Source organism: Pieris rapae, chromosome 7, assembly GCF_905147795.1.
Source record: "Pieris rapae chromosome 7, ilPieRapa1.1, whole genome shotgun sequence".
NCBI classification, from domain to species: domain Eukaryota; kingdom Metazoa; phylum Arthropoda; class Insecta; order Lepidoptera; family Pieridae; genus Pieris; species Pieris rapae.
In genome coordinates, this window is record NC_059515.1 from 8,396,364 (window position 1) to 8,412,958 (window position 16,595).

Here is a 16,595-nt window from a genome sequence, read left to right on the forward strand (position 1 = left end):
AGAAGCTATAAAGCATTAATAATAATAACACAGTGGCGATATAACCTTAAATGGTCTACCTATCGATGATCACTTTATACATAAGTCACCTTAAATCTGATATGAGACTTTGATCGAATAGCCGGTTTCCAAACACTACAAGCAAGTGTCATATGGGACAATCTAAAGAAACGTGCGTGGATTTGAACGCCTAACTCCAGGATTGAGACAAACAGACACAATTTAATCATCATAATAGTATGCAACAACTCCGCGTTTTTAAGGGCAGTTTTTGCCGCGCAACACCACTTTGTGGAACCAGCTGCCCACTGAAGTATTTCCGAACCAATTCGACCTAGGGTGCTCCAAGAAAAGAGCGTACCAATTCTTAAAAGGCCGGCAACCCACTCGCGAGCCCTTTGGCACTGATAGTGTCCATGGCGGTATCACTTAACATCAGGTGAGCCTCTTGCCCGTTTGCCCCCTGGTCTATAAAAAAAGTATCTCAGAAAAGGCACGCCATTATTGTTTGTTGGCGTTTTATTTTTCGTAAAACGTTCTATTTTCAATCTGAGAAACGATGAATACGATACGTCGGTCGGTTGTAATTTATAGAACAATTCTGGTTTTGCTATTGTTCAAAAAGCTCAGGTTAGTTTTTATATATTTACGACGTCAAATACACGCTCAAGTCGCTATATTTTTAATTATAGATAAGAAACCATAAATTGTATATCGTTATTAACCTACATACAATACGTGATTTCATCTTGAATGAAAGTTTGCATTACTAATGTAATGTATTATAATGAGAGCAATGTAAGCAGATAGGTTTTATCCAGGGTTCTGCACCAATGGACTTTTTTCTAGTATGTATTAACATTCGCTCGAACGGTGAAGGAAAACAAGGAAACGGCCTGCCTAAGACGTTAATCACCTACTTGCCTATTAGATTGACAAATGATCGTGAAACAGATACATAAATCTGAGGCCGTGACCTAAAAATATTGTAGTACTGATTTATTTAATTTAGATGATACGTTTACGTCAGAAGTTACGATCACATTCAAGAATTTCACCAGATATTGAACATTACAGTTGTGCCATACTTATCTACCTAGATCAACCAAAGTGTGAATTTAATAAATATTTTATCCAAATTGCCAGATTATCCAAGCTTAAAGCTTAAAAAATCGATCGTCCGATCTTTTCGCGCCATCGAACTTTACCTACTTAAAATAAGGATAAATTGCAAAACTTGGTAATTTTACTCTCAACCATGGCAATTTAGCCCGTTTTTCCTTGGTTTCATTACAACAAGTTTAATTGAAGGCCACTCAGTAAATTCCAAGTTTTCGCATGCATTTTAATCTGATTGTAGTTTGTGTAATGGGTATATAAATTGTTTTCTTGTTCGCTAAACGATTTCGTAATTAAATGGAAGATGTATTTTACTTTGAGAATTCGCGTGATTCATGAGAATTGTTATTGTTTCATATTTGAGAAAAAGTTCAGTAGACAAAAGAGATTCTTTATTTATTAAAAAGCGAATAATAATACGTGATAACACAAAGGCTTTTTAAGACAGTCATTTTTAATTTAAATGTAGAAGGAATAATATTTTTTAAGTAAAGTTAGGATACATTTTAATTACGCTAATTTCTTCATCATACGTAATCAGTCTCGTAATCACCACTGACCTTGACATCGTAAAATGGTACTAAGGGTAGTTGACTGCGTTACTCAGCTGCTGATAAAATTATTAATTTATTGACTGATAAAATTATTAATGACATCTAATTGTATTATTAATAATTTTTTGCATAAGCTTTTTTATAACAATATATTATGTTAAGTTACCTAACGACTATTTCAATATTAACATTTAAATTTTTAATAACTTCATTAATTTTGTATAAGCCTCTATGCAAATAAAATGCACTTCTAAAGTATAATTATTTTAATAACTGTAGCAGTGTTGGTTGACATCTTGCCTTGGTCCTTTTGTAAGAATGCCTGTCCGGTTGTCGCACTATAACTATTGTGGACTGAGGTCATTGCACTCGAGTTATTTATTTATGAAGTTGATGAACATGAATCTACTATCGAGAATGGGTTGGGACGACATTTTTTACGAATCGAAAAAGGGCAGACTTGAAGGGGAATGAGTTGTGTGTCAACGATATTGTCATTTGCTATTGTGTTTTATATTATGTACGTTAGTATTAATGCAGTTAATTCAATACCCGTTTAATTAAATTAAATTGTTCATCGGATATTTTAAAAGGAAACCTTACTCGTAAATCGAAGGTCTTGGTCTCTATTTCTATACAAAAAACTGTTTCGTAAATTAATTTTGTATAGAAAGATATATTCGTATTCGTATCGTATCGTGTTATAATTGTTTCTTTGTTGTAAAGTACAGCTAAAGTGCGTGCGTACAAAGTACAGATGTCAGAAGTGAAACTTCTTTGTAATTTTTTTTTATTTTTATAGAACAGGGGGCAAACGGGCAGGAGGCTCACCTGATGTTAAGTGATAACGCTGCCCATGGACATTCTCAATGCCAGAGGGCTCGCGAGTGCGTTGCTGGCCTTTACGAATTGCCATCTAAAGTTCTAATATAACTACTAAACGTATACATCAAACAATAGCGTGTATTCCCTTTTTCACTCTCTCTCGATCGATCTCAATCGCTCTCTTCTTTTCTTCGACATTTCGACAAAAACGCTCCGTAAAAATTGTATTTAATAAGTAGTTGTAGTTAAGTGTAGTTTTTAATAACAGAAAATGTTCCATACATACCGTAGCGTATGAAAAGTTAAATGGAATGTTTTTATTGTTAGTTGTTAATGCAATTGATAGTGTGATTTAAATAAGATACCATATCCCATGTATACAGTAGTAGTATAGTAGACAGCTAAAGAAACATTTATAACAATTAAATGCTCAGAGGTCTTGCATAGTGTTCATTCTTATTGCAAACTATTAAGAGATCACGATACCAAAATAGTCATGAATGCAGCCGGAGAATAGGAAAGTTAAGAACAAAGATTCTGAATTGAATGTAACTATTATTTTACAGTTATTGCATTAAAGTTCAAGTTATGTGGGAGCAAATGTTTTACATTGAATCGTGAGAAATTACATAAATAATAGCACACGCATGTTACAAATTCGCATAATAACAACAGTGCAGCTCCAATACAAAATTCACGGAATAATTAATATTCTTAGTGTATTCTCTTTAAAATATAATAATACACAATTTATTATTGAATAACCATAGTACATTCTTTCCTTTTGTCTTACTATTAAGCTGTAAACAAATGAGGTCATATACAACTAAATGCGCTTTTTAATTAAAAATTTGACTCAAGTATTTATATTCAACTTAATAAATTAATCACGTGGATTTCTTCAGCTAAATCTTATGCGAAATCAGAATTAGTGCCACCAGTGCGATCTTAAAATAACGCATGAAACAAAACGAAATAAATCGAGGTACAATAAAGGTGCTCGGCAGACAAACAAGAAATGCAAAAGGATAACAAAGGGTACTGCTGAAGCGTTTTTCATCCTATTTAATTTTATTATTCCGGAACTTTTGGCTGCAATTGTAAATTGAAATTATTTTGCAGCGGAAAGGAAATCTTACTTGATCTTTGTTTAGTGCTTAAAATTAAATGTTTATGTTATATTATTAAATTTATGTCATCGCAAAAAGAGAGTTTATTGGCAGTTCTTCATGTCCGTTCTATGTCCTTTATTTGAGAACTGGCAGTAAATGTAAAATCTAAGCATTAAGCATTTATTTATTAACGTTCATAAGCGTATATTGTGTTACTGAAATAAATAAATAATTTCATTTTTTTGTCATATTCGATGATTTTCGTCAACCAAGATAACAGTGAATAAAATGAACCTCCATTAGTGAGACAATTCAGAATTTTTGAACGTAACAGAATTTATACGTCGCTATATTTCCCGGAAGGACTATTCTTCATTCGGTAACCGAGACACGGTTATAATACGGATAGACGAATAAGTTGGAACAAAATTACGTTTATCATTGTTAAATTATCTCAAGATAAAAACAAAAGCTTTAAGTGAAGCTAAGAAGTTATTTTCATTGAAAGGCAAAGCTAATGTGTTGACGGACACTAGACAATATAAATAAGCTAACCCAAGTGCGAAGTAGCCATCCTTCAGCACTTTCTCATGCAAAAGTCGAACGGTTACTTGAATTCTTAGCTGAAGCACTTGTCGGTTTACGAGCGTAGAGCGATTTAATCCACTTAAAACGCAAAGCACAAACTCACAGCCGACAAAGCTCTCAGCCGCACTCATTTAAAAATGGAAATAAACTCGGAGCCATCTTTGAGTCGACGCGCGACCGCTGGTTGAATTCTAAGTGCTTCTGCTGGCTTGGTGCCGATTCTTTTTTGGCTTGATGGATCGCATCCTGTGCGTCTATGCTCTTTCATTTACCCTCTTTGTTCATCTGACAATTCATTCAGGAAAGCCATCGTCCAGTCGACACGAGTTATTTGTAGATCAAGCGACCACAATAACAATTTCAAACATTCGTGCTCGGATTTGTTATCTCGTCAGAAAAGCTGTTTCAATAGAGTAAAAATATGTCGGGTAGGAAAAAGCATTTGAATTTTTAATAACGTTGGAGACTATATGAATTAATGCTTGTATATTTAAGACTAAAGTCACCGTCTTCGAGAGATCACTCGGCATTTGCAATGTTTATTCAAGAGTACCAGGGAATCACTTGCCCGAGGAGCATGTCTTTGGACCAAGTCTTAATGAAAGAGTTCGTTTGCCAGCAAGATTATTTCGTTTTTGTTTATTTATGTACTTTCTGGCCTTCCGCGAGTAACGACTTGGCTTGTCTCGCGTTATTAACTTTCACTTCAGGTCAACATCGTTCTTTAAGCGTTTTCTGATGTATTTGTTTTAACAACTGTAAAATATATTTGTCATAAATTATGTGCTTATTACGGTACAGTTACCAGACAAATAATTTAAGATAAACATGACAGCGGCCGGGATTCTTTTGAAAAATAAATATATTTACGCCGATATGAATTTCATATTTTCGTTCGTTAAACGCTCGATGCGTTTACTTGTTTACTAGTATAATCGGTTGAAATAAAAATAGTGAAAGGGTTATTATGTTATGTACATTGCATACCTCTGTCTTATATGCCGATGTGTAGGGATGCCTGCAGATTCAAATTTAATGACGTGAAATGAGTGATACCTTGATGATCTTAAGTTTCAAAATAAATGTATTTTATTTTTTATACTATTTTCACGGAAGGTAAGTTATTAAAATTGATATTACAATAATAAATTTTATTAGAATCAGATTTTAACAATTACCTCCGTTAATTATAGTTATTAATATTCGCCTATTGCAGTGTTTATATAAAACAGTGTGAAATTTCGTGATTTTATTGTAAGGTACAGGTGTGACAATCTATGATTAACACAGTTTGCACGTGTGACCTATCCATTAATAGAACAGCGCCTAGAGGACTTGTGTTTACTTACAGCATGCAATTACTTAGTTGATACATTGTTTACAAGACGTTTGAATACTCTATATTGAAGCGAAGCTGTTGTTCAACAATATTGTAAATGCAGCTAATTAATTCATTTGTTTGTTTCCCTATAAAATCTCTGCATCATTAGTTGTAAACAGGTAATTCAAATCCCAAGCGATTTTTCTGAGAAAAAGTTTAATGGAGTTACGTTAATAAGTTCGGAGTTTGAATGTACCAATGATAAAAAAGGTTCCTACAATTGGGGGTTGTTTTATGGATAATATAAATCATATTAAAGGAATGACGAAAATAAAAAAAATAAAATCTTTTACCAAATCGTAATGACAGTTATTCATCTACAATTGCTTCAAGTTATTATCCAGTTGTATTTTCAATTGTTTATTAATTACCTAAGTTTCGTTTCTCGGAATTTAGTTTCTTTATAATCATGAATTTTAGCACTGTAGTGTTAACAATTCAAACAATTTATCAATGTTAACAACCCATTATAGAGATTATCCTTACTTTTGTTTAATTATAAAAGGTTAAACATTCCCAATTTGTAATCCCTTCCATAATTCAGCTGATTTTAATTGCCCTTTTTCTTTCGAAGGCAAATTGCGTGGTAGTGATGGTATAGGCCTCTAGGTGTTATATACTAATTTTCCCGTTGAAAATTGCTTCCGTCCCTAATTAAATTAGTTGTGATGAAATTTCTGTTTCTTGAAGATTTTGTTTTGACACTCAAGTTCCGTGCTTCGCTTGTTCTTTTGTTGCTGATTTAATAGAAGTTTCATTTGTATTTTGATCGAATTTTATATATTAAGTTTGGATTCGAGTTTTCTTGATACATCACGTTTAATTACAACAAAATATTTTTAAGGACTGGAAATATCTCTATCTCTTAATAATTTACTGGTAAATAAATTTTAAACTTAGAATTTCAATAACACCATCTATTTTGTTGACAGGACGGTGACCGAGGATATCTAGAAGGCCTTGCATCCCGGTACGCTGACCTCTTCTCAACCCACTACGGCGACGTTCTCGACCACCTTGAGGAATTAAGGAGGCACGAATGGGAAGAGATGTCACCGAGGATGCGAGTTATCGGCGGGCCTGGCACCCCCCAAACCCCGCCCTCGGCCAGTCCGGGTTCATTGGCCCTTAACAACCTGACCACATCACATTCGCAACCGATCTACGTTCCTGGAAAGTACTCTGTGAGTAAACAATTAGTTTTATTATAATTTATTTATTTATTTACACTTCGTTGCTAGAAAGAAACACAAATAACACAATATATATAAATAGTAATAATGTATAGTTTTATTAAAAACAGAAGTCTTTCTGAACTATTTATAAGCCAGCTACTGTTTCAAATACCTATACACTAACAAAACGTATCATATACGATATTTGTTTTGTCTATAACATGAAAAAGAAAGAAAAAAAGGTTAATAAAATATGAGAGCCCAATCAATAGGTAAAATCTATCCTCGATGGAGTAACTACTATTGTCTGAAAAGGAGTTGGAATGTCATAATAAGACAACGCAAGCAGAATAGATACCTTTCTTGACAAAAGCTTACAGCGAATTTATTAATGAAAGAATTTTTGGTTTACTTTTTTTAAATCAATTTAATCCAAACTCAGAGTAGTCATGCTCTCTAACGTTCAAATAAGTTATAACTATGTAAAGTTAAACACTTAATTTACCCTAAAATGCTAATAGTTAACACGGAAGCTATTTTATCCATTTGGACGACAAATATCCGTAACTGTTTCTTATCAATAAATTACGACTATTTAACTTAAAATTTATTACTTCGTTGATAGAACTCATTGCTCGAATGGAATTTAGCGATACGGGTAATTGGCAAATGCAATTAGTCACACTGATAAACTTGTGTACCGAGTATCTATCTGAAGTGCTTTTACAAACTAGGTTTTTTCAAACTCTTCTACAACATTATCAAGACCTACATTTTTAACATTTAAAACACATTTACGAAACAGAATTTTATTCTAGTTTGGTTAAACCATAGCACTTCACAGATAATTTAAGTAACTTTTAATTGAGATGCTCCACTACCGCTACACCATCCTAGAAATACGCAACCACTATTTCATGTACATTAATAAAATAATTCGTACAGTCGATCTCAAATGACCTGAGTAACATCAATCGTAGATTCAACCGATTGTGTCTTCTTCTTTAAAAGTAATATAAAAAGTCTTTTCAGCCTTCAAGCTGCTTGACGGACAAGGAAGAGGATGAGATCTATGGTTTCGGTTATGGCGTATTTGGGAAGCAGATGTTGCAGCGGCAACAGCAGCAAAAGCAATTGCTTCTTGCTCAGCCAACGCAACCTTTGATGCACAACCAGCAACACAACTATCAAAGGTATATTTAGAAAATTAATTGTCTTCTTACACATGCCATATCGAAATTATTGGATTCATTCCTGGCGAAACAATTTAATTAATTGTTTGGCATTGTTCGATATGAGAGACTGATGACGGCTTAATTTACAAAAAATATTAACATCAAAACCTTCACCTGATTATGGGAATTCCACAATAACATGGTTTAACAATGTCTGTGTATAAGTTAGCTTGGAAACCATAGCATCCACTATATAGATAGGTTTACTAAGTATATTCATTTTTATCAAACAAATGTACGCGAAAAGAAACACGGAAAAATTAAGTATTATATTAGTGGAATAAATCTTAAAGAAATAATCTTTTGAAAATGTAAATAGCAAGTTTAAACCTAGAATGTGTTAATTTCTTCGTTACGATTTTAATCTAACAGTACGGCTTAAACGGATTTACCTTAAATGTAAAGAAATTATTACAAAAGTGTTTTAATTAAAACCACTATCAAAAGATAATTTTTGTATAAAAAAATCCGTTTTAATAAACGGTATTCATAACGCAATAGTCCTGAGAACACAATAGCATAAATTACGTAGATTTTAACAGGTGTGCTAGTTAGATAAGGTTCGACGTTGTTTAATGGATTATCTAAATTGAAATCGAGCGACAGAATTCGGAAATAGTTTTAGCGTTGAATTGCATTCGGAGAATTTTCCTTTAGCCCAATTTATTATTCTGAGTGACACAATTCTCGTTGTAACAGCATTTTCATTCTTTAGCTTACTAAGTGTTGTTATTGATTTTGAAACTGGTTCCACGCCTGAAAATTTAAATAGAGGTTTTGGTTTTGAGATCTAGCAAAATAAATTAAATTGTATGTGTAAAATCTATTAGGTTTTTACCAGGATAATATCGAATATCTATTCTAAAATAATACTTAAAACCAATATTTTTTTTAGAATAGTTGGCAAACGGGCAGGAATGGCTCACCTTATGCTAAGTGACACCACCACCCATGGAAACTCAATGCCAGAGGGTTCGCGAGTGCGTTGCCGGCCTTTTAAGAATTGTACGCAAGAGCGTTCAGGAATAGATTCTTGAAGGGCCCTAAATATACGTACGAAAAATAAATAAAAATCGACAAAAAAAATCAAATATTTTACGAGAATACAGTTTCTCACATAATATCATTAATTCAATGAAAGTTGACAATAAGATACAATTTAAATTCACAGTGCATCATATGAATAAAAGGTGCTACATTTCATCAGTGGGTGTGAGTACCGTGTGTCATAAATATCATATTCACATGATACCACTCACTATTTATTATCTTTTCTAGAAATGTGGGTGTCGAGAATAGAGAATAGTCATTACCTTACCTCAACCTTAGTAATAGTACTTAATATTTATGAATCATGAGTTCTCTTACATATTTGTCTTCAGCCAGATATTTTAGACTTTGTAGCGAAATTAATAATTTGGTCTTTACCATGACTGCCATAGGTTTTATTTATTTAATTTGCTATATGCTGCTTTAGTGTTGTTGTGTCGTTAAAGCAATTAAAAAAAAATAGTAGGTATTATTATTCGCCGATATATGTCAGGGAGATTCATTTTACAGTTTAAATTGGGACTACTCAAACACCACCTTTTTGTTATTTTCTATCATTTATTCCTAGCTAGATCGATTTATCGCCCCCGAAACCCCCCGTATACTAAATTTCATGAAGATCGTTGGAGCCGATCCCGAGATTCTAATTATATATATATACTAGCGGATCCGACAGACGTTGTCCTGTCTACACGTCTTTAATTTCAAAATTTCAATTTTTAATAAGCCATTTTGATGAAAATTATTATTCAAATGTTATGACAATATCTAACGATCCAGCACATGGTCACACACGATATAACACAATGATAACAAAACTTTTTTTAAATTTCAGGACAGACTAAAATTAAAATTCGAATATTATTTAAAATTTGACACTGCGATGGTAGCGCCGTCTGTCGGATCCAATGTAAAACATTCCAAAATCAACAACAACTAATAAATTGAAAATTAATTAAAAAAACATTGTCCAGCGGACAAAATTGTGAATCTAAACCATTCCCAGATCCCCTTGAACACACACAAAAAATTTCGTCTAAATCGGTCCAGTCGTTTAGGAGGAGTTCAGTCACATACACACGCACACAAGAAATATATATATTAAGATATATATATATATATACAAGATTTGCTCGTTTAAAGATATAAGATAAGATTAGATAAGGATTGTGTGTTTACGTTAGTTTTCTTCAAAGATGCGTTGGTTTACAAAAACAATATTATAAGGAATCTACGTTTTGTATTTAGTATTGACATCTAATTGAACTGTGTTCCTATTAGATGTCAACTCGTATTACTAATATTAAGTTAGACGGATCTTGGTAACTCAATTAACACTTGGAATATTCTAATAGCTATGAGTTTGCAATTTCGGAACAGACTTACTCTATTTGCAGCATAACTTCAATATCTGAAACAATATAACATAAAATGAGAGAGTGAAGGATGTTTTTTTTAATATTGGCCAAACCGAGAGTTTGTAATAAAATAATTGCTACATTACAATACATTACCTTTAATCTTTATGTTAAGATTATGATTTAAAGAGTGATTTAAAGCAACAGATAATAATGAAGACAAACATCATAGTAACAGTAAAAGTTGTTCCTTCCAGAAAACACAGACGTTTAAAAAAAGGTTTAACATTTTTCAAGGTATTAAACACTTATTATTCACATTAAGGTGATATTAATATGCTAAGCACATGATTGTATTTCTCTTAAAATACATTAGTCGGAAAACGAATTAAACTTATAATTTCATTTTTTATCTTCTGTATTGTTTAACGTAATTAACTGTCGTAATCTGTTATCTATGTTCATCGTGTCCTGACATTCGTGTATGTGTTGTCTATGGTATCATTGAATCGTGTTTATGACAAATGAACATGGATGACAATTGACTTTTTAATTTTAATGACACGGCGGGAACGAGTAATTGCGCGTTTACATTTTCATTGCGTCATAAATTTGTTATTTATTTGCACAGCATTTGAATGAATAAAAAAGAATAATACTCTTTCTGTTATCTGTTTTACGAACGGACTTAAATTGGGACCGGTTGTAACCGTTGTTAAAAGTAATTAACCGACCGCGCCTTGAATAACGTTTCAATGAAAATATTATGTATACCATTATTATACGACTGTCTCAGCAAGTTTAAACTGAAATTATATTGATTTCTTTTTTTCTTTTTTTTTTAATTTTATGACCTGGTAACCTAGACCTTTAAGTCATAACTGATTTGGAAAATGTTCAGTACTTTGAAGTCATAAAATTTAACTTCACTAAATTTCGTCACTTAAATTTTTTGAACTGCATTTTTTATGTAATTATAAATAGGTTTGTAGCATGTTGGATCTTTTAGTAAAACGTTGAGTGGCGGCGGGCGATATTGATTTCTTGATGCAAGGTTTACACAGATTATCACCTCCCAGAAATATGTGTAAACATTTTTTATTTATTTCGGGTATCTTAAATTACATAACAAATCTATGAGAAACAACCGCAATATTGCCGCTTTATACTTTATTATATACGTTTCTATTGTATCAACATAAGATACGTTATTGTGCGAAAGCACTCACAAAATTGGCAAAATTTATATGAAGTCACAATCCTGTATTTGACAGATGTAACAAAATATCGAGATAACCAAAAAAGCACTAATTCATTTCATCATCACAGAATGCATTTCCATATATCAAAGGAAAATATATTTTTAGTTGCTCTAAGCTTTAAGCTTTCTTTAAGTGGTACTAAAATAAAACGAGCACACGTTTTACAATATGTATTGTGTATGGAAACTTTTAAGTTGCATTTATAATCCATGTAGATAATTATTTTTTGAAGTGTGTGCTCTTTTGACTTACATATGCTATGACCATAAAAATCGTCTTGTTTCTTCTATTATTCTGGTACATATGTATTTTTTACCATCATTACACTTGTTAATTGTGATATCGGAAGTAAAAACATCTTACCAAGGTATAAACATATATATAACTTCAAAAGCCTGACAAGATTCTGAATTCAGTTTTATAGTCTCATTGTAATGCTCTCACTACTGGCCCATTTGGTTGAGCGTGAGATTCTCAAGCCGGGTATCGTGCGTTCAAATCACGGCTGTGCACTAATGTTTTCTTTCTATATGCGCCCAATTAACACTCCTAATAAATGATGATATACAAAACATACAATTGATTTGTAGAAACTTATTTCCAGGCAAGTGTCCTCGCATCGTGTGTGATCAAAGCAATTCCAGACTAGATTTGTTTTATATATAGCACGGAAGAGTAATTGTCTATGTGTAATATTTGTTTTACGTACGAGGAAAATATCATATTTCTCTCTATACATATGAACAAGTGTATTGTGGAAACCGGAATTCTCCCATTAATTTATATTCGTCAAACTAAATTGGTCTGAAAATCAATATTCATTGCATGGTTGCATGTTCCGATACGACTTGGGTTGATTTATGGTCCATTGTGGGATAGTTTGATCCCAATACACGGTTTAATACTTTAATATAATACACTATTTATAGATTTATGGATTTAGGCATTTCAATAATGTTGAAATCCAAATATTAGTTGAGTTTAACTTTATGCGTTTCATAACTACTTGTGTACCTTTATTAAGAACTATGCTGTAAGTACTGTAAAGTTCCTGCTAATGGTGTCTCTGATATTTGTTCGTCAGTACCTTCCTTTAACGCAGTTGTAATGAGGAGACCTGTGAGAATTGTGACTCATTATCTTCCACCTTGCCGACGACAACCAGGTTATCAGATTGGTGACGGTCGATATAACCATATCTAGGGGTCAAAAGGGAATGAATTACTTACTTGGCTTGCGATAAAATATATCGTATAAATTTTAAAATCATGTTCTATATAAATTTTCGTCATTAAATGAATTCAAGGGTTAGAAATTGGCAATATTTGGATGTTTCTTCTATACAGCGAAGTTATTTAAATCGTGTATCGATCTTTCAAAATGGATACATAAATTACTCAACTCCACAAGATATTTTTTCCATTTGCACATTTGCATAGAAAAAAACAATGTACTTTTTGGAGTTTGGTGACGGGATAGGTCCTTAAGGTCAACAAAACTTAAAATAAGTATGTAAATGATTTGGTATATTTTTGATATTGTGTTGTGATTTTAGTATAAAGTACAAGCGGCCCGTCCCGGATTCGCACTACTCACACGGATATTCATATGTTCTTTAATATTGTGTAAAACATTTGTTTTCCTATATTCAATACTTCTTGTACCGTTTCTTTCCTCTAATATTAGTATAGATATAAATATCACCTAAAAGTATTGTATGGACGTAAGCTCGACACGCAGAGGACTTAAAATTCCTCACATTATAGTGAAATTAAATAAACCCTCTTTAACAATTTACGTTCTCATTACCGGCTGAGCCTTTCCACAATTGTCATTAGCGCTGATATTGTTAATAACCCGATACCAAAATTCATTTTTGGACTTTTATTTTGCGTTGCTCGCAGGCATCATTATTTAATTACGAATATGAAAATTTTTAATGCGCTCGTACCAGGTTGTATTCAGGATGACGTGGTAATGCATTTTAATTTGGCGTTGTTTTGTTAAAATAAATTGAATGAGTAATGTTTATTAAAACCGAGCTCTGAGTTTCCAAGTTCAGACTAAAGTATGCTTATTTTCTTAGAAGTTCAATATCTACGGGCTACAAAGTTTCTTAACTATTTAAATCTATTTAATTTATAAAAGATAGAGAGAGAAGACAATAGTTTTAAACAAGTTTTTTTTTGTTTCAGCTGCCTGAGTCCTCGCTCAGCGTACTTTTATGAATTCCCTCCCAGCGGTAAGTTCTTTAAGATTTTATATTTTATAAAATCGTTCGTAATGCAAATTTTCATATTTTATAGAAGATAACATAAAACTGCTTTGAACTATTTGTTTTTCCTTTTAAAAGTGAAACGGCTTTGATTCCGTAATGCTGTTTAAAAATAAAAGACCTTTATAAACAATTTATTATATATATGTATTAACACTTCGTCTCAATAATAATACTTTGAGAAAATTTACTAATTGGAAGGACAACGGGCGGCCTTATACATATAGCATTCTCTTCCAACTTTTAAGAATGATAGTTACCCAAAGTATTATTTGTAGCATTTATTATAAAAGATGTAAATCAATAACGTAGAGAAAGTCTGAAGATTAAAAAGTTCTGCCCCATGATTTTGCAGCTTTTAATTAATCTGAATTTAAGTTAGTAGTTTAGTTTTACTCAAAGTAATTATTGTATAATTTGATATAGTTAAACAAAGGTTGACTAAACAGAATAGAAAGAAAGGCTTCTTAGTCGAAATGAAATTATGTAGCTAAGATAATTGGCACACAACTTATATAATTAGATTCATAGTATTGTCTTTTATTAACATAACTTTTACACATTTAAAGAACACTTTTTCAACAGATTGAAACTGTGTATTTTAACATTGTATTAAATTTTTTCCCGACGTTTCGCGTGATTTACAGCGTGCGTGGTCACAAAATGATTATAAGTTAATAATAATACATAGCTTCAATCCGTTGAAGAAGTGTTTTCTTTAAATAATTACATTCATTAATTCTCTATCATTAAATGATGTGTACATTTCAGACAACTGCCTCGGTACAGCTAAGAAAAAGGTGACCACATTTTCAAGACTGCTACGCGGATTAAAATCCCATAGGAAAGAAAAACACGGTTCCTGCTCTCCAAAACACACGCACAGCCCACGGCAAACGTTGCCGCCACAACGGGTATGTTTTTGTTTAAATCCGACAAAATACTCAAATGTGGAGCTTTGGCTACGTTTATAATAATTCTACTATACATTGCGGCATCAACTTGTTAACAAAATCACGGTTTTGTTATGGTAAGAATTTGCAAGGTGTGAAATAGATGTATAGATGCACATAAAGCATGTTCTAATATTGTACAATGCGTTTCTAATTAATAACCGATGGCTATGATAATTAAAATCAGATAATGCATTGTACAATAGAGCAGATAATCTAAAAGGGCAAAGAGACAGCTCAAAAGATGAACAGTACCGGATTTGACCCAATAAAATTTCAGTGAAGAGAAAATGGTTCTAACGCTTGCAAATGCTAATAACATGGTGTATGTAAAAGATATGTAGACTTTACCAGCCTTCGCAAAATATTGGTCACGTGATACACTCACGTCGCGTCATACTAATTGCCGAGTGCTTGTCAAAGAAGCCGGCGACGAATACAATAGTGCATGGGGTAGCGAATGAGTGAAAAAACTGGCAAAGGTCGACCAGAAATCTTCTTACTGGGTTCCTTTTTAAGTTTATTTTTATAGAACAGAGAGCAAATGTGCTGACCTGATATTAGGTGATGCCGCTCATGGACACTCAATGGCAGAGGGTCTTTGAAAGTATAATTATTATTTTATATTGATTGTGGTCTTAATAAGAATGACCGATGAATATAGATTTAAATAATACATATTTACATTAGTCCTCACTAGCTGATGAACTTTGTACCGTGTATCATTACAGTTACGAAACATATGTATGTTTTGAAAAACAGTATAATAGAATGTTATCAACTTTATTTAATATATTTAGATAACACATCTTTCGAGCTTTTGATGCCAATCGTGGTTGGTTATTGATTAAACCGTTTTAACGAAGTATGTTGATAAATGTATCAACAATATATATCTTTTTATTAGAAGGAATCCTAAGCCGCCGACTATGATTTGGGTAAGCGTAATGAGAGTCTGGAATGAACCGTAAGGTCGTACAATGAAAGAGTACCGTACAACATCTGATAAGCACGGTTTGCGAATTTTGTGACGACGGGTACTGTCGCGTACATGATACTCGCACTTGGTACATTCACATAGACAATTTATATTCTAACGGTAAGTAATTCAGTTTCAATCAGAGTAACAAAAATGTATCAGTCTGTCTATACTTATAAATAGGAAAGCCTTGTATTAGTACTTTTGTAAAGGGTTTACTAAAAAACGTTCAGAGCTACTTCAAAAATTTTATACCATTATAATCTCATCCTTAAGGAATAAAACTTACATGTCCTTGTGAAGCCGGGACACGCTTATGAGCACAGGACACCTGACAAGAACTTAACAAATAGATTGTTTCAGCATACCGAATGCATTGCTTTAATATATATTTGTATTTGTGTTGAAATTTTATTCATAGAATTTCAGACAAGCTAAACTTTGAACTTCGAACAAAACAGCATTAAGATGAATACCGTATATCATGCATAACAATGAAACGTCATAAATATGACGAACTTCACGGAACTCATCTCTCCCGAATTAAGCAACATTTTTCCTCCCGTATTTATTAATCTCTTGCTACGTCAACGCAGTGAGAAATGACGGCTGCCAAAGTTAAGTCGGTTGAGTCAAGACGCCTGAGTTATAGCCGTTTGTTGAGAGAAGGGATGGAGGCCATTAGGGCGCGAGCTTAATCCTTATCGGCCAAGTTGCACTTAGGATTAG

At 32.7% G+C, this 16,595-nt stretch overlaps 1 protein-coding gene across 4 annotated transcripts in view; it reads left to right on the top strand.

The window, feature by feature from the left end:
- The window catches only part of LOC111004161, a 104,296-nt gene that overhangs the window by 75,643 nt on the left and 12,058 nt on the right, over nt 1-16,595 (top strand). For 3 of the 4 annotated variants that reach the window (XM_022275039.2, XM_022275041.2, XM_022275042.2), the window contains exons 2-5: nt 6,512-6,763; nt 7,778-7,947; nt 13,855-13,901; nt 14,706-14,848. In XM_022275039.2, the coding sequence (XP_022130731.2) occupies nt 6,512-6,763; nt 7,778-7,947; nt 13,855-13,901; nt 14,706-14,848 (612 nt within the window). The remainder of the gene's footprint in view (nt 1-6,511; nt 6,764-7,777; nt 7,948-13,854; nt 13,902-14,705; nt 14,849-16,595) is intronic. The other variant, XM_022275040.2, reaches the window with a different exon arrangement.